The sequence below is a fragment of the Nerophis ophidion genome, linkage group LG06 (genome assembly GCF_033978795.1).
Source record: "Nerophis ophidion isolate RoL-2023_Sa linkage group LG06, RoL_Noph_v1.0, whole genome shotgun sequence".
Lineage (NCBI taxonomy): Eukaryota > Metazoa > Chordata > Actinopteri > Syngnathiformes > Syngnathidae > Nerophis > Nerophis ophidion.
This window is the reverse complement of record NC_084616.1, coordinates 59,589,121-59,612,416: the sequence shown is the minus strand read 5'-3', so window position 1 is coordinate 59,612,416 and position 23,296 is coordinate 59,589,121. Positions and strand designations below refer to the sequence as shown.

Here is a 23,296-nt window from a genome sequence, read left to right as displayed (position 1 = left end):
TTTTCTCCTGGAAACGGAGAAATTTAACGATGAAGGTCCGCGGTTTTCCGGCGCCAGCATCCAGTGGTCTGGGACCAAGGGAGCTGTGAGCTCTCTCTATCTCCGGTGGGCTGCTGAAAACATCAGGACCCGTTATCGCCATCAACAAGTCAGACGCAAATTTGGTCGGATCCTGTTCTTTCTCGCTTCCCTCTGGGATGTTGATAATTCGCAAATTGGAGCGGCGGGACCGGTTCTCGAGGTCGTCCACTCGTTCCAGGAGCACCGTAGTTTGGGACTGTAGAGACTTCACAGCGGCTTCCATCTCGGTGAGTTTTTCAAAGTTTTCACCCACTGTGACTTCGGTTTTAGTCAGACGGCTGTTAAATGACGTCACCTGTTGTCCTAATGAATCAACTGATTGCTTCAGGGACTCAGTCGACTGTTGAATCAAAAAAGTCATATCAGCCTTGAAGCTATCGCGCTGTTTATTGAGGAGAGCCTCAATGTCGTTCTTGGTGACTGGGTCAGATTGACCCTCGAGTTCGGCTCTCTTGTCTTCCGACCCTGAAGCTGCTACGGCCGCCATGTTAGCTAGCTTAGCTGAGACGCTAGCTGCTCGAGTTGTTGCTGTTGTCGGCTTTGTCTTCGAGTTGGTCATTGCGTCGCAATAACCACAGTATTTCGCACAAAAAAAAAGGGTGCGTCAGCCAAAAAGAAAAAACAACACCGTAAAGTAGTTAGACTTAAAGAGTAGATGAAAAGTTTAACCGGAGCCCTCCTCTCGCACGTCTGTCTCCTACCTCATCAGACCGCTATATTGCTCCACTTTTGTTGAGAATTGTTGTAAATTCTTGGGTAGCAGGTTATAGTTTGCATTGAACATTATTTTAGCTGTTAGTAAATGCACCAAATCATTGAATGTCAATATTTTTGATTTAATAAATAAAGGGTTTGTATGTTCTCTATATACAACATTATGTGTTTTTCTAACTGATCTTTTTTATAACACCATTAGTGAATGAAGTGTACTTTTGTAGTTATCTACCCATATTTCTGCACAATAACTCAGATATGGTAACAGTCTGGAGCAGTACAGAATATGAAGTGATTTTTGGCCAAGTACATATTATTATTATTCATTATTGAAATATTTCTTGGCACTTTGTTGTATATCTTTTACATGGGATTTCAAATTCATTTTCTCATCCATTATAAAACCTTAGATTTTTTTAGACATTGCCAGTTGTCTTTAAGGTGAAATAACAATTAATCAGAGCTGTTTGTCTACCTGACGGAGGAATTTAGTTAACAATAGAACTGGCACTCTTTGTTACTAAAAAAGTATTGCTTGTAAATCGTGAATTGGCTTGAATTGAGAAACGATTACGAATTCAATAGTTAACCTAAGAATCACAATAGAATCATGAGGTGTCCAAAGATTCACACACCAAATATTTACAAATTGCGTGGAGGTGTGCATATTCAGAGATACCTAAGTCTGAATTTGTAGTCAGAATTCCATGCATAGTTTTATATATGTGACACTGGATACTTAATACTTTTGTCCATATAGTTATATGGTGACCTTTACATTTGATATGCCATGGGTAACCTGGTGGTCTATGTGCTTAGCATGCCTGCCTCACAGTCTGTAGGTGCTTGGTTTGAATTCTGCCTCCAACCCTTCTGTGTGGACTTTAAATCCGGTCAGCTTCTACAGTCTTATCCCTTGCATTCTGTAGGAAATTTTTAGCTCAAAAAGTGTTAGCCTGACTCGTCATCTGTCAATACAATATGTGCTATTAATCCACCAGGAACTAATTTAAGGCATACCTCACTCGCCCACTCAAAATCACCTGGGAGAGTCTTCACTATTAAGAGGTTACTTGGTAGAAAATGAAGAAATGAATACGTTGACCATCTTGTGTTTGCTATTAAAAATCATCCCACATTTTTGCTTAGACAATAGACAATAATCAATTGAAGTTTAAACTAACCTCTGTCTGCAGAGTATTTGCACGTTGCTCCTTAGCATTGAGTGACTCCTTTAGCACTTCAATGTGTTGCTTGCAGTCTGAGTTCTGATTGGTTAGTGTTTCCAATTTGGTCTGCAAGGCTTGCATCTCGGACTCCTTCTTGTTGAGCTCGAGCTTCAGCTGTTCTATCTGACAGACGCACACAAACATGTGGTTAGTCATTCAAGAGGGCACAGAAATGTAAGCATACAATAACACATTTTCTTATTATTACACTATGGCAGACAAATTCCCAGAAGCGTAAATCATTTGTGAATGCTTTGCTTGTTCTTAATGTTGAACAAAACAATGGGAAGCAAACTTAATCCAGGAGATAGAAACATAGAATCACACAATATGTTTTCCCAACATGTAAAAAAAATCCCTTTCCTTCCTATCCCTTCAGAATTCAATAAAATGTGGACATCAAGAGGTCATGTGGAGCATCAAACACTTGATTGCTGATATTTAGCGCCACCAATTGTTTCAGCTAAAGATAAATACATGAGAAATAATGCAGAACTGCATGAGACAGCATAAACAAAATATTCACAGCGGAAATGAATAGCTGGAACAGAGAAAACTTTCTGTGCTATGTTCAAAAGATTGTCATCTCATGACTTCTGGTGCCAAAAATGTACAAAGCTGATTGGGAGAGAGATTTCTGTAATTGTTGTAAAATTAAGACTGGACCAGTGCTTGCTTCCAAATACTTGCCCTAAAGAGTAGGAGCCAAAAGGAAGAAAAGACAAGGTAATGGTGAGGTCAGAGAGCACCAAATATTAGAGGAAACAAAAAAAGAATGGATCAGTGCAAGACTAACAGTAATATGCTCAAATGTTAAAATTCGATATTGCGTTCGATATTGACTAATATGAGTACTTGTGCTTGATCAGTGATCCAGGATTGCTGAGGAGAGAGTAGGAAGGTGGGCACTGGTCTGATAGAGGACCCAAATGGGGATGAATTTGTCTCTAAAGAGACAAATTTAAGAAAGCAAACATTTTTTTTGCCAGTTCTTTTTTCAGAGCAAAGAGAAATATTGTCACCTTGGTTCTCTCAAATCAAACACCTCTAAATTAGACACCACCACATCCATTACCAGGCTGTACCGTATAATCTTCAAATCATTACATTTTTGCAAGTGTTTCTGTCTTGCGAACACAGAAAGCCAAAGTACTGGACTGTTAGCTAGGTTTATTGTTTTAATTTTCTCTTGAATTGAATACCCACTGCTCTGACAGCCCCATTCATAAGAACATCTAGTCAGTAATTGAATTAGGAAAAGACCCTAATGCACTGACAAATGAGCCATTAAAAAAAACAATGACTCAAAAAGAAAAAGTTTCACAATGGTCTGATTCATCATTGAAACAATATACGTTCTCCAACTTATGACGAAAGAAAGTCCCCACCCTCAAAAAAATTGGGTTTTAACATTTTGCTGAGGAAGACCTTTAGTGAGTCACAACTGTATAGCTACGATTACAAATTTGTGTGCACATATTGCAAAAAATAAAAAATAAAATACACATTTCATTCGACAACTGTGTTCTTTTACATATTCACAATTTGCACTGTGTATGAATGAAAGCCCCTGACTGATGACCAGTCCTGGATGTAATCAGCCTTTCGGTCAAGGTAAACTGGGATCGGCTCAAGCTCTCCTTAAATGGAAAAAGAACTGTGGGTCCATACTGTATGCTGCTACCCAATACATAATCCTGCGTTCGCTACATGCAACTAACTGGTTCTTGGACTGTTATTACTAAGTTTTTTCTACCAGCATGCAACACTCAGGTCACACAATGCAGAGCTGTCTAAAATATTCTACCTTGGACTTCATGAATTTAGAATGGCTCTTGTAGACCTCCACCTGCTTGAGCTCATCCTGCCTGTCATCAGGATGGAGCAGGCTGCTGGTCTTTAACATCTGGACTTCATCTTCTAAGTCTCTGATATTCCGCTCCAATGAAGAGATCTTGGTGTCCTGCATCCACAACAGCAGGCAGGCAAAGAATGAGATTTGACTCTGATGAGAGAACATCTGTCTTACGTGTCAGCGATTAAGCACTCATCTTTCTTACAAGCTGTCCATTTGATCATCTACACTAGGGCTCACCAACCTTTTTGAAAGAAAGAGCTACTTCTTGGGTACTGATTAATGCGAAGGGCTACCAGTTTTATACACACTTAAATAAGTTGCCAGAAATAGCCAATTTGCTCAATTTACCTTTAATAAATAAATCTCTATATATATATATAAATGGGTATTTCTGTCTGTCATTCCGTCGTGCATTTTTTTTCCTTTTACGGAGGTTTTTTGTAGAGAATAAATTATGAAAAAAACACTTGATTAAATGATTTAAAAGAGGAGAAAACACACAAAAAAAAGAAAATTAAATTGTGAAACATAGTTTACGTATCTTCAATTTCGACTCTTTAAAATTCAAAATTCAACCGAAAAAAATTAAGAGAAAAACTAGCTAAATCACATCTTTTTGAAAAAATTAAAAAAAATAATTTATGGAACATCATTAGTAATTTTTCCTGATTAAGATTCATTTTAGAATTTTGATGACATGTTTTAAATAGGTTAAAATCCAATCTGCACTTTGTTAGAATATATAACAAATTGGATCAAGCTATATTTCTAACAAAGACACATCATTATTTCTTCTAGATTTTCCAGAACAAAATTTTTAAAAGAAATTCAAAAGACTTTGAAATAAGATTTAAATTTGATTCTACAGATTTTCTAGATTTGCCAGAATAATTATTTTGAATTTTATTCATTATAAGTTTGAAGAAATATTTCACAAATATTCTTCGTCGAAAGAACAGAAGCTAAAATGAAGAATTAAATTAAAATGTATTTATTATTCTTTACAATATTTAAAAAAATACGTCAACATTGATTTAAATTGTCAGGAAAGAAGAGAAAGGAATCTAAAAGGTAAAAAGGTATATGTGTTTAAAAATCCTAAAATCATTTTTAAGGTTGTATTTTTTCTCTAAAATTGTCTTTCTGAAAGTTATAAGAAGCAAAGTAAAAAAATAAATGAATTTACTTAAACAAGTGAAGACCAACTCTTTGAAATATTTTCTTGAATTTTCAAATTCTATTTGAGTTTTGTCTCTCTAGAATCAAAAATGTCGAGCAAAGCAAGACCAGCTTACTAGTAAATAAATAAAATGTAAAAAATAGAGGCAGCTCACTGGTAAGTGCTGCTATTTGAGACATTTTTAGAACATGCTAGCGGGCTACTCATCTGGTCCTTACGGGCTACCTGGTGCCCGCAGGCACCGCGTTGGTGACCCCTGATCTACACCCTCATGACTAAGATGGAGAAGTATGCTGTCCGAAAGGCTATTGTTCTTGGACTATCATACAGTTAGAAAATAGAAAGCTATGGGTACACATACTGAGGTAGACTTCGTCTTAAAAGATACAAAACATTACTATGCGACCATTTGCACTTCAGAATAACCATTGTGTGTGACATAATCAAAATTGTCCTTGTTAAAAACACAGCACTACTTTTGTGTGTCTAGTAAAATTGTTAGGTGTTTCAGTTCAACTCATGAAAAATGGGAGCAAAAACAAGTGTTGTGTTTAGATTTTTCTTCAGTGTAGCTTACCACTACCAATGTTTGAGCAATACAACACGTATTTGGTTAAACATAACTGACGCGTACTACTGTATGCAGGCATGTTTTTTACGAGTCAGTCATAACGAAGGGCAGAGTGCCAGATCTACGGTATCCAAACTTAAAAAACTGTCTTCTTAACTTTCCACCATCCTACAATCTTTCGTCGAACAGAAATTCCCTTCTTTCTCCCTACGAATACAGTAACTTGCAGTATTCTAGTATTAGAGCAACAATTCCATGTCACATATTTCTGTAGTAAATTGCTTGTAGCTAAGTAAGCAACAAACATTTAGCTTCTGTGTTATAGCTGGTTAGATGTACAAAATAAGAAACATAACACATAGGTCCAGAGGTGGGTAGAGTAGCCAGAAATTGTACTCAAGTAAGAGTACTGTTACTTTAGAGATTTATTACTCAAGTAAAAGTAAGGAGTAGTCACCCAAATATTTACTTGAGTAAAAGTAAAAAGTATGTTGTGAAAAAACTACTCAAGTACTGAGTAACTGATGAGTAACCTGATTACGGCAACAAATAATGCACAAAAACATAAAAATAGCAATAAGCAAATTCAGAGCCATGAATATCTCTTAAGCAACTAAAACAATAATATATTTTAAATAATAGTACATAAAAATAAAAAAAATAAGGCACATTGAGCCACAATAACTTAACAGCACCATAGGCTCAATAGGCATTCATTGATTGATTGATTGAAACTTTTGTCAGTAGAGTGCACAGTACAGTACATATTTCATACAATCGACCACTAAATGGTAACACCCCAATAAGTTTAACGTTAATCAATTACTTAATAAATGACCAAATCGAGGTGATCTACCTCATATATACATATACATACACACACACACACATATCATATATATATATATATATATATATATATATATATATATATATATATATATATATATATATATATACATACATATATATATACATACATTTATATATACAGTATATAATTTATACTTATTTATTTGGCCGTTTTTGTTGATATGTTAAGGGTGTTTTAATGAATATACATGCGTGTTTAACATATACCGTAGATTTCTATCTTTCATGAAGGCAAGAATATAAGTTGGTGTATTACCTGATTCTGATGACTTGCATTTTAGTGCTAATAATGTCCACTTTTTCAAATGGAGGAGAAAAAAAGTTCCTCTTTTCCGTCTAATACCACATGAAAGTCGTTGGTTTTTGGTATCTTATTTGTCCAGCTTCCATATTCGTTTTTATACACTTTACAAGAAATACATTGGCGGCAAACTCCGTAGCTTGCTAGCTTGTTTGCTCTGGCTTTCGGAGACTCTTATTTTGTTAGCGCAGGCGCGATGGAGCGGCACTTTTATTGTGAAGACAGGAATTGGGCGATCAGTCTTTAGGCTTTTGACGGGAAGTACGGTTGAAATAAAAAGTGTCTTTTTTCCTTTACACTTTTGATTGATTGCTTGATTGGTAATTTTATTAGTAGATTGCACAGTACAGTACATATTCCGTACAATTGACCACTAAATGGTAACACCCCAAAACGTTTTTCAACTTGTTTAAGTCGGGTCATGTGACCGTCTGGCTCTGTTTGATTGGTCCAACGTCACCAGTGACTGCATGTGATTGGTGAAACGCAGGCATGCGCAGATCCTACTTTGAAGCTCTGTCATAAACCAAAACAAACATTAACAGATCGATAAAAAAAAAGTAGCGGGTAGCGAGCTGAATGTAGATAAATGGAGCGGAGTAAAAGTAGTGTTTCTTCTCTATAAATATGCTCAAGTAAAAGTAAAATTATGTTGCATAAAAACTACTCATAGAAGTACAATTTATCCCAAAAGTTACTCAAGTAAATGTAACGGAGTAAATGTAGCGCATTACTACCCACCTCTGCATAGGTCCAACTCGCCTTCAGATAGACGAAACGAAAAGAGCCAACACCACATTGCCAGTCAATGAAGTACACAATATTGTGGAGTGTAAAAAATGTAGTTTCCGTGCCTGACTGTGTTCACTATACAGAATAATTTGAACAAGGGATCTGAGCACTAAAGATCGATTGTTTATCATCTGCACCGATATTTGGCATTTTGACATATCGGCATTGTCCCACCCACGGTGCCATCTGTTTGGTCAGGCAAAGTGCGCACGAAAAAGAGACAACGCCAATCAGAACCCGAGGCATTTTCTGTTGGTTACGCAAACCATGTACCAGTAAGAGACAAAGCCATTCAAAGCCAAGGGTTTAGGCAGGTTCATCAAACTCATGGCGGGGAAAGTGTGTCTGCTTCTGCAAATTAGGGCTGCTAAAATAATAGAGCATTTTAAAACCCTGCTAAAAAATCAATATTTTCATAAGCATTCCGCAAATAACACCTTGGTTTTATATTGTTTTTACCTCAAGAGTTTTTTAACAAAAATATGCTGTTATTTGATACTGCTTACTATATCACTCATTTTTTTATCGCTTTTATTTTGCCCTGTGCAGCACTTCGGTCAACTTGAGTTGTTTTAATGTGCTATATATAAAGTTTGACTTGACATGACGCAACACAAAATTGGAAAGCTCTCAAAAAATTGTAATAAACATCTCAGTCTTCTACATGTCACAACTTGTATTATTTTTTCTCAAAAATTTTAGTGAACACAAACGGCGGCTTTGCTAGCTCGTAGTACCTCACGACTTGCCTATGAATCACTTCATATAAAGCTGACATGGAAACAGTCCGTTGCCATAGAAACATGTTTCTGTGATTGAGAGAGAGATTAAAGAACTCAAACTAAACTCAGTCTAGTTTTATTGCAGGGACACATAAACGACCAGTTTATATGCACATCAAATCTGATTTTTTTTTGCCCTCAAATGACACAGATCGGATTTCTTTCGCCAGTCTAAACGTTCCAAAGTGCTTCAAATCTGATCTTTTCATATCAAATTCAGGCTACATCCATCCACCCATTTACCACCGCTTGTCCGTCTCGGGGTCGTGGGGCTGCTGGAACCTATTCCAGCTGCACTTCGGAGAAAGGCAGCACACACTCTGGACAAGTCGCCACCTCATCGCAGCTGATTGAAATCGGATCTTTTCAAATGTGACTTGAGTCTAAACGGCAATGCAACGTGACATTTTCCCCAGCTTTGGGCGAGCTACGTCAGTCGTGTACGCAGGGAAAGATGCAACAGAAGTAGATACTTCATCACAACACAGCGAGGAAAGTCTTTGACGGACAAATTTTAGGTACATTGCTAGTCAATAGTGCGCAACGAATAGGCTATATGTAACATATGAATATTTATTTTGGTTCAGAAAAATAGCGATTGTTGAAGCAACACTAAATTGGCCCTAGTGTGTGAATGTGAGTGTGAATGTTGTCTGTCTATCTGTGTTGGCCCTGCGATGAGGTGGCGACTTGTCCAGGGTGTACCCCGCCTTCCGCCCGATTGTAGCTGAGATAGGCGCCAGCGCCCCCCGTGACCCCGAAAGGGAATAAGCGGTAGAAAATGGATGGATGGAAGGACCAGAACTGATGCTGGGGCATATTTGCTTACAAGTGAATTTAAAATTAAAGCTAGCGTAGATCCACGCTGATGTACGTGCCTCCTTTACTTAAAGAGGAACTGCACTTTTTGGGGAATTTTGCCTATCGTTATGAAAGACATGAAGATGGATGTTATTATTTTGCATTCTAAATATTCAATGAATGCGATCAAAAGCCCGCTTACAATGGAGCCTATGTAAGCCGCTCAATTCCGCCTATAAAGCCCTTAAAAAAATCCTTTGAGGGTTTATATCCATGATGTAAGTATATATGTGATGTAGTAACAGGCACATTTGTAATAACATTTAATGTTTCCATATTTTGATTATTTTGCATGGCCCATTTATTTCAAAAGCATCACTACGTTTGCTTTTTTTTTTCTTCATCACTGATTACTGCTCACTGTAGACTTTATGAGAGCCAACAAACATAATAAAACATCTCTTATTGTGCAATGTCTGCTGTCATTGGAATGCCGACGGCTAGGATGTTTAAATATTACCGTTTGGATCAGGGGTCGGGACCCTGTTTGGCTGAGAGAGCCAAAAAGCCAGATATTTTAAAATATATTTCCGTAAAAGCCATATAATATTTTGTTTTACTAAACACGTGCATTTTTAAGTAAGACCAACATTTCTAGAGTATAATAGGTCTCTTATTCTTTGTAATAAAATGTTTTCTTCTGAAGCTAACTGTGGAGGGGGCGCGGCCTGCGGGCCTGCAGCGACAGGTGCGTAGAAGGCCCACCTGGGCCATGTTATCTAATCACCTGTCGCTCTGTTATAAGCAGCAGCCAGGAGGAGAGACTGGGTTGGGGCTGGAAATACTATTGCTTGAAAGCAACTGAGAGACTTATTGAAAAATAAAACAATATTGTAACCCTGAAACAGGCTCTCATGTCGGTGCTTGGGGGTCTGAAGAACCCCCAGGAGGGCAAGCCCCCCACTAACCAATAATAAATAAATAACTTCTTACCTTTAACGCAACTTCTTCAACAGGTGCGGTAGAAAACAGATGGATGGATTAATAATGCATGAGAATGTTTTATATTTTGAACATTATTTTTAACACTGTGATTACAAGTAAAATTATTCATTACTTATCGTGTTAAGCAACGTCAGCTCAGACTCCCCTGTGATTCAGGGGAGTCTAGTAGCAGCGGGGGCCGTCTACGGAGCAGACGCCAGCGGTGTGATCGGAAACGCGGATGCCGAGCGGGGCTTAAAACAAAGCAGAAGGCTAATCCCCACAGAACACCACTTCCCTCCATCCTGCAGCCGCATTTAAATGGAAGATGCGAGACTACTGGTCTGGGTAAGGAGTCAGTTAAATTAGAACAAGTTTTTTCTGCTTTGAGTGTTTCAGAGTTGGACATGTGTTTTACTGAGGTGGCTAACTATGATGCGTGCAGTTTATCAAAGCAACAAACAAACAATCGGAAAATCCCCGTTACTGAGGAGGCTAACCATGATGCGTGCAGTTTATCAAAGCAACAATCAAACAATCGGAACATTCCCGTCGTATCAATTCCTAGATATGGTCGTAATTATACTGAATGCACTGGGCATAATAAACACAACATTATTAATATTGCTACTATGGATAATTTGATCAAAAATTCCCTAAAACAGCCCACTACCTATAATATAGGTTTTTTAAACATAAGATCATTGTCTCCCAAAACGTTGTTAGTTAATGATATCATCAGAGACAACAATCTTAACGTCATCGGTCTCAGTGAAACCCGGCTTAAACCAAACGACTTTTTTGCGCTAAATGAGGCATGTCCTCCTAACTTTACACATGTGCATATTGCCCGTCCGCTTAAAAGGGGTGGGGGGGTCGCACTAATATACAACGAAAACTTTAACCTTAGTCCTAACATAAATAATAAATATAAATTGTTTGAGGTGCTTACTATGAAGTCTGTCACACCGCTGCCTCTACACCTGGCTGTTATCTACCGCCCCCCAGGGCCCTATTCGGACTTTATCAATGAATTCTCAGAGTTCGTTGCTGATCTAGTGACACACGCCGATAATATAATCATAATGGGGGACTTTAATATCCATATGAATACCCCATCGGGCCCACCGTGCGTAGCGCTCCAGACTATAATTGATAGCTGTGGTCTCACACAAATAATAAATGAACCCACGCATCGCAACGGTAATACGATAGACCTAGTGCTTGTCAGGGGTATCACCGTTTCCAAAGTTACGATACTCCCGTATACTAAAGTATTGTCCGATCATTACCTTGTAAAATTCGAGGTTCAGACGCATGTTCGTCAAACTAATAATAATAATAACTGCTATAGCAGCCGCAACATTAATACGGCCACAACGACTACTCTTGCTGACCTACTGCCCTCGGTAATGGCACCATTCCCAAAATATGTGGGCTCTATTGATAACCTCACTAACAACTTTAACGACGCCCTGCGCGAAACCATTGATAACATAGCACCGCTAAAGTTAAAAAAGGCTCCAAAAAAGCGCACCCCGTGGTTTACAGAAGAAACTAGAGCTCAGAAATTATTATGCAGAAAGCTGGAACGCAAATGGCGCACGACTAAACTTGAGGTGCACCATCAAGCATGGAGTGATGGTTTAATAACTTATAAACGCATGCTTACCTTAGCTAAAGCTAATTATTACTCAAATCTCATCCACCGTAATAAAAACGATCCTAAATTTTTGTTTAGTACGGTAGCATCGCTAACCCAACAAGGGACTCCTTCCAGTAGCTCCACCCACTCACCTGATGACTTTATGCAATTCTTTAGTAAGAAAATTGAAGCCATTAGAAAGGAGATTAAAGACAATGCGTCCCAGCTACAACGGGGTTCTATTAACACTGACACGATTGTATATACGGCGGATACTGCCCTCCAAAATAGTTTCTCTCATTTTGAGGAAATAACATTAGAGGAATTGTTACAACGTGTAAATGGAATAAAACAAACAACATGTTTACTTGACCCTCTTCCTGGGAAACTGATCAAGGAGCTCTTTGTATTATTAGGTCCATCAGTGCTAAATATTATAAACTTATCACTTTCCTCGGGCACTGTTCCCCTACCATTCAAAAAAAGCGGTTATTCATCCTCTTCTTAAAAGACCTAACCTCGATCCTGACCTCATGGTAAACTACCGACCGGTGTCTCACCTTCCCTTTATTTCAAAAATCCTCGAAAAAATTGTTGCGGAGCAGTTAAATGAACACTTAGCGTCTAACAATCTATGTGAAACCTTTCAATCCAGTTTCAGGGCAAATTACTCGACGGAGACAGCCCTCGCAAAAATGACTAATGATCTATTGCTAACGATGGATTCTGATGCGTCATCTATGTTGCTGCTCCTCGATCTTAGCGCTGCTTTCGATACTGTCGATCATAATATTTTATTAGAACGTATCAAAACACGAATTGGTATGTCAGACTTAGCCCTGTCTTGGTTTAACTCTTATCTTACTGATAGGATGCAGTGTGTCTCCCATAACAATGTGACCTCGGACTATGTTAAGGTAACGTGTGGAGTTCCCCAGGGTTCGGTCCTTGGCCCTGCACTCTTCAGTATCTACATACTGCCGCTAGGTGACATCATACGCAAATACGGTGTTAGCTTTCACTGTTATGCTGATGACACCCAACTCTACATGCCCCTAAAGCTGACCAACATGCCGGATTGTAGTCAGCTGGAGGCGTGTCTTAATGAAATTAAACAATGGATGTCCACTAACTTTTTGCAACTCAACGCCAAAAAAACGGAAATGCTGATTATCGGTCCTGCTAGACACCGACCTCTATTTAATAATACAACTCTAACATTTGACAACCAAACAATTAAACAAGGCGACACGGTAAAGAATCTGGGTGTTATTTTTGACCCAACTCTCTCCTTTGAGGCACACATTAAAAGCGTTACTAAAACGGCCTTCTTTCATCTCCGTAATATCGCTAAAATTCGCTCCATTCTGTCCACTAAAGACGCTGAGATCATTACCCATGCGTTTGTTACGTCTCGCCTCGATTACTGTAACGTATTATTTTCGGGTCTCCCCATGTCTAGCATTAAAAGATTACAGTTGGTACAAAATGCGGCTGCTAGACTTTTGACAAGAACAAGAAAGTTTGATCACATTCCGCCTGTACTGGCTCACCTGCACTGGCTTCCTGTGCACTTAAGATGTGACTTTAAGGTTTTACTACTTACGTATAAAATACTACACGGTCTAGCTCCATCCTATCTTGCCGATTGTATTGTACCATATGTCCCGGCAAGAAATCTGCGTTCAAAGGACTCCGGCCTATTAGTGATCCCCAAAGCCCAAAAAAAGTCTGCGGGCTGTAGAGCTTTTTAATTTCGGGCTCCAGTACTCTGGAATGCCCTCCAGGTAACAGTTCGAGATGCCACCTCAGTAGAAGCATTTAAGTCTCACCTTAAAACTCATTTGTATACTCTAGCCTTTAAATAGACTCCCTTTTTAGACCAGTTGATCTGCCGTTTCTTTTCTTTTTCTTCTATGTCCCACTCCCCTTTGTGGAGGTAGTCCGGTCCGATCCGGTGGCCATGTACTGCTCGCCTGTGTATCGGCTGGGGACATCTCTGCGCTGCTGATCCGCATCCGCTTGGGATGGTTTCCTGCTGGCTCCGTTGTGAACGGGACTCTCGCTGCTGTGTTGGATCCGCTTTGGACTGGACTCTCGCGACTGTGTTGGATCCATTATGGATAGATCTTTCACAGTATCATGTTCTCATAGTCATCATTGTCACCGACGTCCCACTGGGTCATTATTGTCACCGATGTCCCACTGGGTGTGAGTTTTCCTTGCCCTTATGTGGGCCTACCGAGGATGTCGTAGTGGTTTGTGCAGCCCTTTGAGACACAAGTGATTTAGGGCTATATAAGTAAACATTGATTGATTGATTGATTGATTTATCTGAGAGCCAGATGCAGTCATCAAAAGAGCCACATCTGGCTCTAGAGCCATAGGTTCCCTACCCCTGCTTTAGATGAAGAATGATCATCATCCTCAGAAAGGAACGGTATGGGAAAGGACCAGGTCTCTCTTTGTGTCGTTTTCGCCACCTTTAGGTCCTAAATGGCTATCAAAGTGTACTAACTTGTCGGAATAGATCTCCAGATTTATTCTGGCCAGGTGAGATGCATGATTTCTGACCTACAATAAACTTCCAGGGAGCAAGGAAGCGAGGACACACTTGACCAGTTGATCAAGTCAAAATTCTACATAGGCTTGTGATCACAGCGTGGCTGAAAATAGTTTTGTCTATGTTAGCGCTTATAATAATATCACTAATATTTGGTTAATATTTATATCACAAAATGTAAATGGAGTATTGTTGGCGGATTCTAAATTGTTATTTATTGGAATTTTATGGGCGAAATAGAGGAGCTGCAATTGGCTCCGCTGTGAGCAGACTTTCATTTACGATTATGTACAAGTTAAAATGCATTAAAAAAATCCATCCGTCATCACCATAAGAATGTTGAACAATAGGCAAGTGCAGTTCCACTTTAACGGACATAAAAAGATTACAACCCTCACAGATATATCTCACTATATATATCCATTTATACATTATCCATCCATCCATTTTCTTCCGCTTATCCGAGGTCAGGTCACGGAGGCAGCAGCCTAAGCAGAGATGCCCAGACTTCCCTCTCCCCAGCCACTTCGTCCAGCTCCTCCCAGCGGATCCCGAGGCGTTCCCAGGCCAGCAGGGAGACAGTCTTCCCAACGTGTCCTGGGTCTTCGCCGTGGCGTCCTGACAGTCGGACGGGCCTAGGGCCTTAGATGTGGAGGAGGAGCGGCTTTATTTTGAGCTCTCCCCGGATGAAATAACTTCTCACCCTCTCTCTAAGGGAGAGCTCTGCCATCCGGCGGAGGAAACTCATTTTGGGCGCTTGTACCCAAGATATTGTCCTTTCAGTCATAAACCAAAGCTCATGACCATAGGTGAGGATGGGAACGTAGACCGACCAGTAAATTGAGAGCTTTGCCTTCCGGCTCAGCTCCTTATTCACCACAACAGATTGATACAGCGTCCGCATTACTGAAAACGCCGCACCAATCCGCCTGTCAGGCTCACGATCTACTCTTCCCTCACTCATGAACAAGACTCCAAGGTACTTGAAACTCCTCCACATGGCGAAAGATCTCCTCCCCAACTTGGAGATGGCACTACACCCTTTCCCTGGCAAGAACTATACTTAAAATTATTTTCATGTAAAAAAAACAAAAAACACAAATTTTAAATGTGTGGCGACCGAATCTATGGCGTCAACTTTTTTTTAAATTATTTTGTAGTATTAGCGACTTTTTAGTTTGTTTACAGCTTCCAGTCAACTTCCTTGTTTACACTTTAAGGAACTGTGCATGCAAGTGACGTCAAGGCTAAATTAGAGCGACATTGGGGCCTGAGCGTGTTTATAGTGGAGCCTGATAAAGATCACATTTTACTAGAAGTGTAAACAGTCAGCTAAAATACCGATACCAAAATACTGGTATCTGAACAACCCTAGACCACTGTCAGAGTTTCTCGTTGCCTCCTCTAAACAGGCGAAACAGATACAGACACATGCCTGAATAAGATGGTCCAACACTGGCAACTAATACGTATGTATGAGGGAATGAAAGGTTCTGCCATGGACAAGTTCTAGGGTTGTTTAGCTGCTTGTGTTCATACATATGTTGAATGCTAAACCTTGGACGAGAAGAGAAAGTTAATTCAATAAATGAAAGCAGATTGCATGATGCCATCAGCACAAGAAACAGGCAACCGTGTAAGCATCTGACATCTATTACTATCTTACCCAGAACATGGTGCTGCAAATACCCTCCAGAAGCATGCACAAACCATGCAAATTTCCATGCACACTCACGGAAATATGTTGTGATTTTAACTCAGTTCAAACTACTTTGTATTCCTTTGATCAAATGCAACATCCCTCACAAAAATTGAATCAATTCCATTGCTTCTTGTGGATTTCTGTAAAATAAACTATACTTTATGGTCTTTGATGTGTATCCGCAGCACTCAAAGAAAAGACCCTCATAGAAAGAAGAAAGGATTGACTGATACACAGATTAATGGATTAATTCCAAAAAGGCACTGCATTCCAATGAAAACAGAAATATCAAGAAATGAGCACTGGCTACTGTACCTGCCATACAATATCTGGATCAAAACAGAATTGAGGTGTGGCATTCTGTAATCACAAAGTAAAAGTTCTCAATGCACATTACGGACATGGCAAACAGAATTGAAGTAAATTATATGTATGTAGCGCTTTTCTCTAGTGACTCAAAGCGCTTTACATAGTGAAACCCAATATCAATTACACCAGTGTGGGTGGCACTGGTAGCAGGTGGGTAAAGTGTCTTGCCCAAGGACACAACGGCAGTGACTAAAATGGAGGAAGCGAGGATCAAATCTGGAAGTTGCTGGCACAGACGCTCTACCAACCGAGCTATACCTTCCCCAATCCCTTTTTTGCCTTAATATTCATAGCATCAATGAAAGACAGTGTCGTTAAATACAATATGTTTTCTCATAGCAGCCCAGCCAGACTTGCAGTATGTCAACTAATGGTGTGTTTCACCTCCAGTTAACTCAGTCAAATCGAATCCTTCCCATAAGTATTTAGGTTTGACATGTCCGCCTTGCACATGTGCATTTTGTTAATAGGCAGGCAATGAAAAAATGTATGTGCTAAAACTAAATAGTGTGGTAGTGTGCGTGCATGTGCGTTTGTTTGTGTGAGAGAGATTGTGCTTGGGTGTGTGGTTTGCACACCTTCACATATCGGCTCAGGCGACTGCATTTTTCACAGCCCTAGTGACTTTAAAGCTTTGAGTGACAGCTTCCATATGTTACATTGGGAATTAACTGATCATCTGTACAACTGCATGGGTGAGTAATAAACTTCACTTGGCCATGGACACCAATGCAATCATCACTCGGCAACAGTGACAAAAACTTAGTTTTCCTTTGTCTGCATATGCGGACAGTGGCAACTCTTCCATTTCAGCTCACGTTACAGCAGAGCTATTAAATAATTAAAGTTGTGTGGTGGGTGATTAACAAATCACCCCCTGTATGCTCTAAAACAACAGTCAATAATTGTTTTCAATAATACACACCAGTAGGTGTACGCATTAAGCTAAACTATTAACAAAGTAGACATAGACATAGAAACTTATTTCAGGCATGAAATTCTCTCATGTCCTACCTTCATATCAAAGACAGTCTGCAAAGCCCTGGTCTTAGCTGGGTCAGACTGTTGGTTACGTCGATGAAGCTCTTGAGGAGGAACCCGATCAAAACAAGCTTGGCGGTTCATCATCTTTGTGCCACGTACTCAATGCCAACAGTCCTCGCACTTAATGAAAAGTTCTCTAACTGTTGTCTGTCAAAGAGCATGTACTGTTCTTTTACTTAAGCTACTTCTGGTCCGAACCTCACCCTAAGATGTATGGCCTCACCTCTTCACTTTGTTTTCTTCTGCTCTCTGTGTCTGTCCGTCCATAGGTTGGAGACAAAAAGAAATAGAGGTTATATGATCTACAGTATAATACTCTCAGCTTGTCTCACTTATACGCTGGTCAGTCTGTTCCCAGGCTCTCTCAAAGATGTCTGTCACGTTTACATTTATGCAGCAGCACCTTCTGACTGCGCATGCTCTTAACTATCTTCTATTAATAATTAATGCTAGCATTTGTCTGGAATGATCCCAACACAAACTACTCAAACTAAGTAGGCACACACAAATATTGTAGGTTACAACAAATAAAGGGTCCTACACTGAATTATTTTTTAGTTAAATCCGTTAAACTCTTGAAAGAATATTTATTACAGCTATTTGTTGTGGCTCCTGTGGGTAAACAGGACAAGGACAAGACAGATGTCAACATGATTCAATGCAAACACTAAAGTAATTTCCTAGTTGTTAATAAACACTGGCCTGTCATAGTCACTCATTCCATCCATCCGTGTTCTATGCTGCTTATCCTCTCAAGATCATGGGAAAGCTGTAGTCTATCCCCATTTACACCTTCCATTAGTGCTCACCAAGAGCCCTTCTACAGTAACCGCTTGATAAGTCATAGTCTTGATTAAATCGACTGGTACTACATAATCTACATACATGCACTGTAGAGAGACCGGCTGCAAGAGAGTTAATTTGTCGGACAACACTTCCGATATCGGTTCTCAATTATTTTATTTAATGCCTCATTCTTTTATGGGGACAGAAATTTTTTCGCAACCCCCTGAAGTGATTTGCTATTGAGAACATATGTATTTTTGCAGTTCTACAAACCACTATGTAAGTTCCTGAAACCAACATTCTGCATACAAATACCTGATTATTAAATTACAGCCATGGTCAACCTAAAGGCCATCTATGCTTTCGAAATATTTTTATTTTTGTTATCGTCACCTTTTTTCCTCGCCTCTGACTGCTTCTCCATTTTTTTTTGTACTCCTGTCAGAAGTGTCTCCAGTGATGGGCACTAACAAGATACATGTAGTTAAGCTATGTAGCTTAAGTACATTTTCCAGTACCTTGGCGGTAACTTACCTACTTTTTTAACAAGTAGCTTTTCCTGTAGCTTTGCTACTTTTAGACCCATTTAGCTAGGTAGCTTACATCAAAGCTACGAGCTACAAAGAGGGAAAATGGACTGCGAATCCAGGCCGAAAAAATACGGAGAAAATACAATGATCTGGATAAATGACATTCATACGTAAGGAGAAAATCCATGATGATTGGTTCATGTTCGTATTAAAGGCAAAATTGGCTAAGTTTACGACGAAACATTGCGGACTGGCCAATCAGAGGCAAGATAAGCGGGTCATTGAAAATAGTTAGCATAATCGTAGCAGTTGCACACTCATGTCTCATGACGACGAGTGAGTCTGTCAAGCCGGGACATGGATTTGGGTTGCTTCTTTGATGCAGAGAGGATTTGGAACGAGCCAGACATGAGTTAAGGAACATATTTATTTATTTATACACTATAATACAAAAAGGCAAAACAAGCTCGGTGTCGGATAATAATCTATACTAAAACTTCCAACAAAAACAGCACAATAGCATGACTACAAATAAACAATAGATACTATAAAGATACACAACTAACCAAAAACTTGCACTGAGGCAAAAATACAAAAATCTTACGTGGCGTGGTCAAAATAATTAGCAGCGTGGCAAGGCTTGAAGGTTTGGCAAGGCAAGGTAATTGCGTGGTCGTAGTAAGTAAGCATCAGCAATAGCAAGGAAAGTTCCCAGGCCAATGAACAGAAAACTAATTATTTAAATAGTGGCTATGGTGATGAGAAACAGGTGCGGGACTGACGGCAGGGGCGTGACTTGAGGACCAGGTGGAAACTAATACGTAACTATGGAGACAAACAAAACCAGGAAGTGCAAAACGGGAAACGAGAGTTCAAAAATGAAACATAAACATGATCAAACATAAAACTGATTACTAGGCATGACAGAGTCAGAGACAGAGGGAGGCTTCAAGCTGACAACTCAAAAAATTATATTGTTGAAGGCAGGGCGTGGTCCACGCGCCGCCTGTGGGCAGGGCATTCGCAGGAGCGGGCTGGGAGCAGATGACAGGTGAGTGGATACCTCAGCTGGAACCAATTATCTAATCACCTGTCTCTTTATTAGCAGCGTTGGTGACCGCAGAGGGGGGCTGAAAAGCCAGAACGGGGAAAGACGGCTGGGCTGAAAAGCACACGAGCGAGAAGATAAGATGTTGAGCGAGAGAAAGACAGATTTGCTGGAAAATTAAAAGACTTTGTAAACTTGGCGACCGGCCTAGCTGTGCTCAATCGGTCCAAAAAGAACCCCACAACACAAGACGTCTACATATATACTTAAAAATGGCACTCTTCTGCAGATTAAATTTTTCTTTTAGTAATGAACAAGACGTCCAGGAAACACGAGACCCACAATAATGTGTGTCCCTAGCCATATTTAGACAAATGCATGCGTTTAGAGAAACAATGCCCAAAACCTTAGTTTTTAGTTGTTTACTATGTGATCTGAAATCATAACTGCTCTCTTCATCGAAGACATGGAACACAAAATTAGGAACACACACAAGTCACAGTTTTTTTTTTTGTTAAGATATAGATAGAGGCTGTTATTTTAACTGTAGGTAGAGAAAATTTAAATATTTTAGGGGTGGGCCAAAGAAAAGGCAAACTAAAATAAAAAGATACAGTAGGGTAGCCCCATATATGTAGTTGTAGGGTGTCCCCAGCTAAATAACAGGTAAATGACGGTAATAGAGCCGAATTGGGTCCATTGTAGACGCTGAGTTACATCAACATTGATATTATACATGTGGGACAATAGATATGAATGCCGTTAAATAAAACTTTGATGTGGCAAGCTACTTTATCAGTGTAGCTTGTAGTGAAGCTTACTGCAATTCTGAGAGTACCTTTCCCTGTAGCTTAGCCACATTTAATCGAGAGCAACTTGAAGCTCCATTTTCCAGGTAGCTTTCCAATCACTGAGCGTCTCCATCCCTCCTGTCAGCTCTGTACAAACAGGGGTTGATCTGCTAAAGGTTGGTGTGTATTACTTGCAAACTTTATATCCCATGCAAAGCTACTAAGTACGTGTACAGTGATTTGCGTGTCTTAAAGGGGAACTGCACTTCTGTTCGAAATGTTGCTTATCATTCACAACCCTTGAGAGAGGAAAACGCATCTTTGTCTTTTTTTGTGCAATCTAAATTCGAAAAAAATGGATGGTACGACGTGGCTAACAAAAATGATGGAGCCTGGACCAAACGCGCAAAAATGTACTACATTTTATTAAAAAAGATTGCAACAGCGCTACTTGTATTAATTGCACCTGGGGATAGATTTATTGGCAACACTAAATTTACCCTAGTGTGTGAATGTTGTCTGTCTCTGTGTTGGCCCTGTGATGAGATGGCGACTTGTCCAGAGTATACACCGCCTTCCGGCCAAATGCAACTGATATAGGCTCCAGCACCCCCCGCGACCCCAAAGGAGACAAGCGGTAGGAAATGGATGGATGGATGGATTGTTTATTAACAGGAGGACATATGAGCAATATGTTTAAACATTTAAACACAGCATGCAATAATTATAAATGAAAGGCACATTTTTAACTGCTACTATTTAATCCCAGCAACAGCATATATACATATATATATATATATATATATATATATATATATATATATATATATATATATATATATATGAAATTCTTGACTTGGTGAATCTAGCGGTAAATATACTCCTCCCCTCTTAACCACGCCCCGGCCAACCACACACCCCACCCCACCCACAAACACAGATTACAATCTAACAAAGGTCTTAACTCATTCTCTTTCTATGCCACATCCATGTGGAATGCACTCCCAACAGGTATAAAAGCAAGTGCATCTCTTTCCTCCTTCAAAACCGCTCTAAAACAACACCTCCTGGCAACTTCAACCCTTTACTAATACCCTCCTCCATTCACATCCCATCTCCCCGGATTGTAAATAACCGAATGTAAATAATCAAAATGTATTTCTAATGTATATACTTGCTCTTATGCTATCTGAACTCACTATGTTCTCTGCTGGCTGTACATATCCTACCAAGTAAGACCTATACAGTTTCAATGTCCATTTCTCTATTGGTGCACTTGTTGACGACTGAAGTACTGATATCAACCAAAGCGCCTCATCCCACCCCCGGATTGTAAATAATGTAAATAATTCAATGTATATACCATGATGATTAACTTGTGTGATGACTTTATTATGCTGATAGTATATATTTGTACCATGAATTGATTAACGTGGACCCAAATTTAAACAAGTTGAAAAACTTATTCGGGTGTTACCATTTAGTGGTCAATTGTACGGAATATGTACTGAACTGTGCAATCTACTAATAAAAGTTTCACTCAATTAATCAAAAAAAAAGAACACTTTCAAAGCTTCAACAATTAGTTTTCTCAGTTCCCAAACTTTTATTGAGTGCTGTTAAAAGAAAAGGTGATTCAACACAGTGGTTAACCTGCCCTTTTCCAACTACTCTGGCACGTGTTTCACCCATGAAATTCTAAGTTAATTATTATTTGCAAAAAAAAAAATAAAGTTTATGAGTTTGAATATCAAATATATTGTCTTTGTAGTGCATTCAACTGAATATTGGTTGAAAAGGATTTGCAAATCATTGTATTCCATTTATATTTACATCCAACACAATTTCCCAACTCATATGGAAACGGGGTTTGTAATCCAGAATTGGATGTTTAGAGAGCCGAAGAGCAGTTCCCCTTTAAAAGGTTTGATTGATGGTAAAGTGTGATGATTGACCGGTGAAACCTTTTATTTGGCTATTGTTTATTGCCGTGCACAAAGTCAGAACACCGGATGCTACTACAGAAAAATAAATTAAAGTTGCAAGCAGCGATGGACTGGACCGAGTATATATGGAAGTGGCTGAGGAGAGGGAAGTCTGGGCTTCCCAGATATAAGTTAGAACAACACACTACTTTGTATTATATTTTAGTTTTTACCTTCCATAACGTGTCTACTAACAGATATAAGTTAGAACTACACACTACTTTGTATTATGTTGTAGTTTTTACCTTCCAAAACGTATTTACTGACAGATATAAATTAGAACTACTTTGTATTATAAATGTTGTAGTTTTTATCTTCCATAACATGTCTACTGACAGATATAAGTTAGAATGAAAATACATGGGTACAGCTAATAGCTACTATTAGCAGATAGACCTACCAAATCGGCACATAAAAAGTGCAGATGGCCTTAAAACTCCACAACAGTCAGGCACCATATGTAAGTACCCAAAATAAAGACTCGACATACAAAGAAATTCAATTACAGCAGAAACATAGGAGGAAACGGGATTAAAACCCAATGCTAACCGCCCATTGAAAAGACATGGGTACGGCTAGTAGCTACTATTAGCAAACAGATAGAATTACCAACTAAGTGTAATAACTTAACATTGACACACTCTTTCGTTGCAACCCGGCCCTGATG

General features: G+C 39.3%; 1 protein-coding gene across 1 annotated transcript in view; it reads right to left on the bottom strand.

Moving 5' to 3' along the window:
• Positions 1 to 1,252: 1,252 nt before the first annotated feature.
• LOC133554607 (ERC protein 2-like) overlaps positions 1,253 to 23,296 on the bottom strand; it is a 55,949-nt gene continuing 33,905 nt past the window's right edge. Inside the window, exons 4-6 of the mRNA XM_061903551.1 lie at positions 3,832 to 3,987; positions 1,980 to 2,147; positions 1,253 to 1,270 (exon numbers count right to left, since the gene is read on the bottom strand). Of these exons, the coding sequence (XP_061759535.1) occupies positions 1,253 to 1,270; positions 1,980 to 2,147; positions 3,832 to 3,987 (342 nt within the window). The remainder of the gene's footprint in view (positions 1,271 to 1,979; positions 2,148 to 3,831; positions 3,988 to 23,296) is intronic.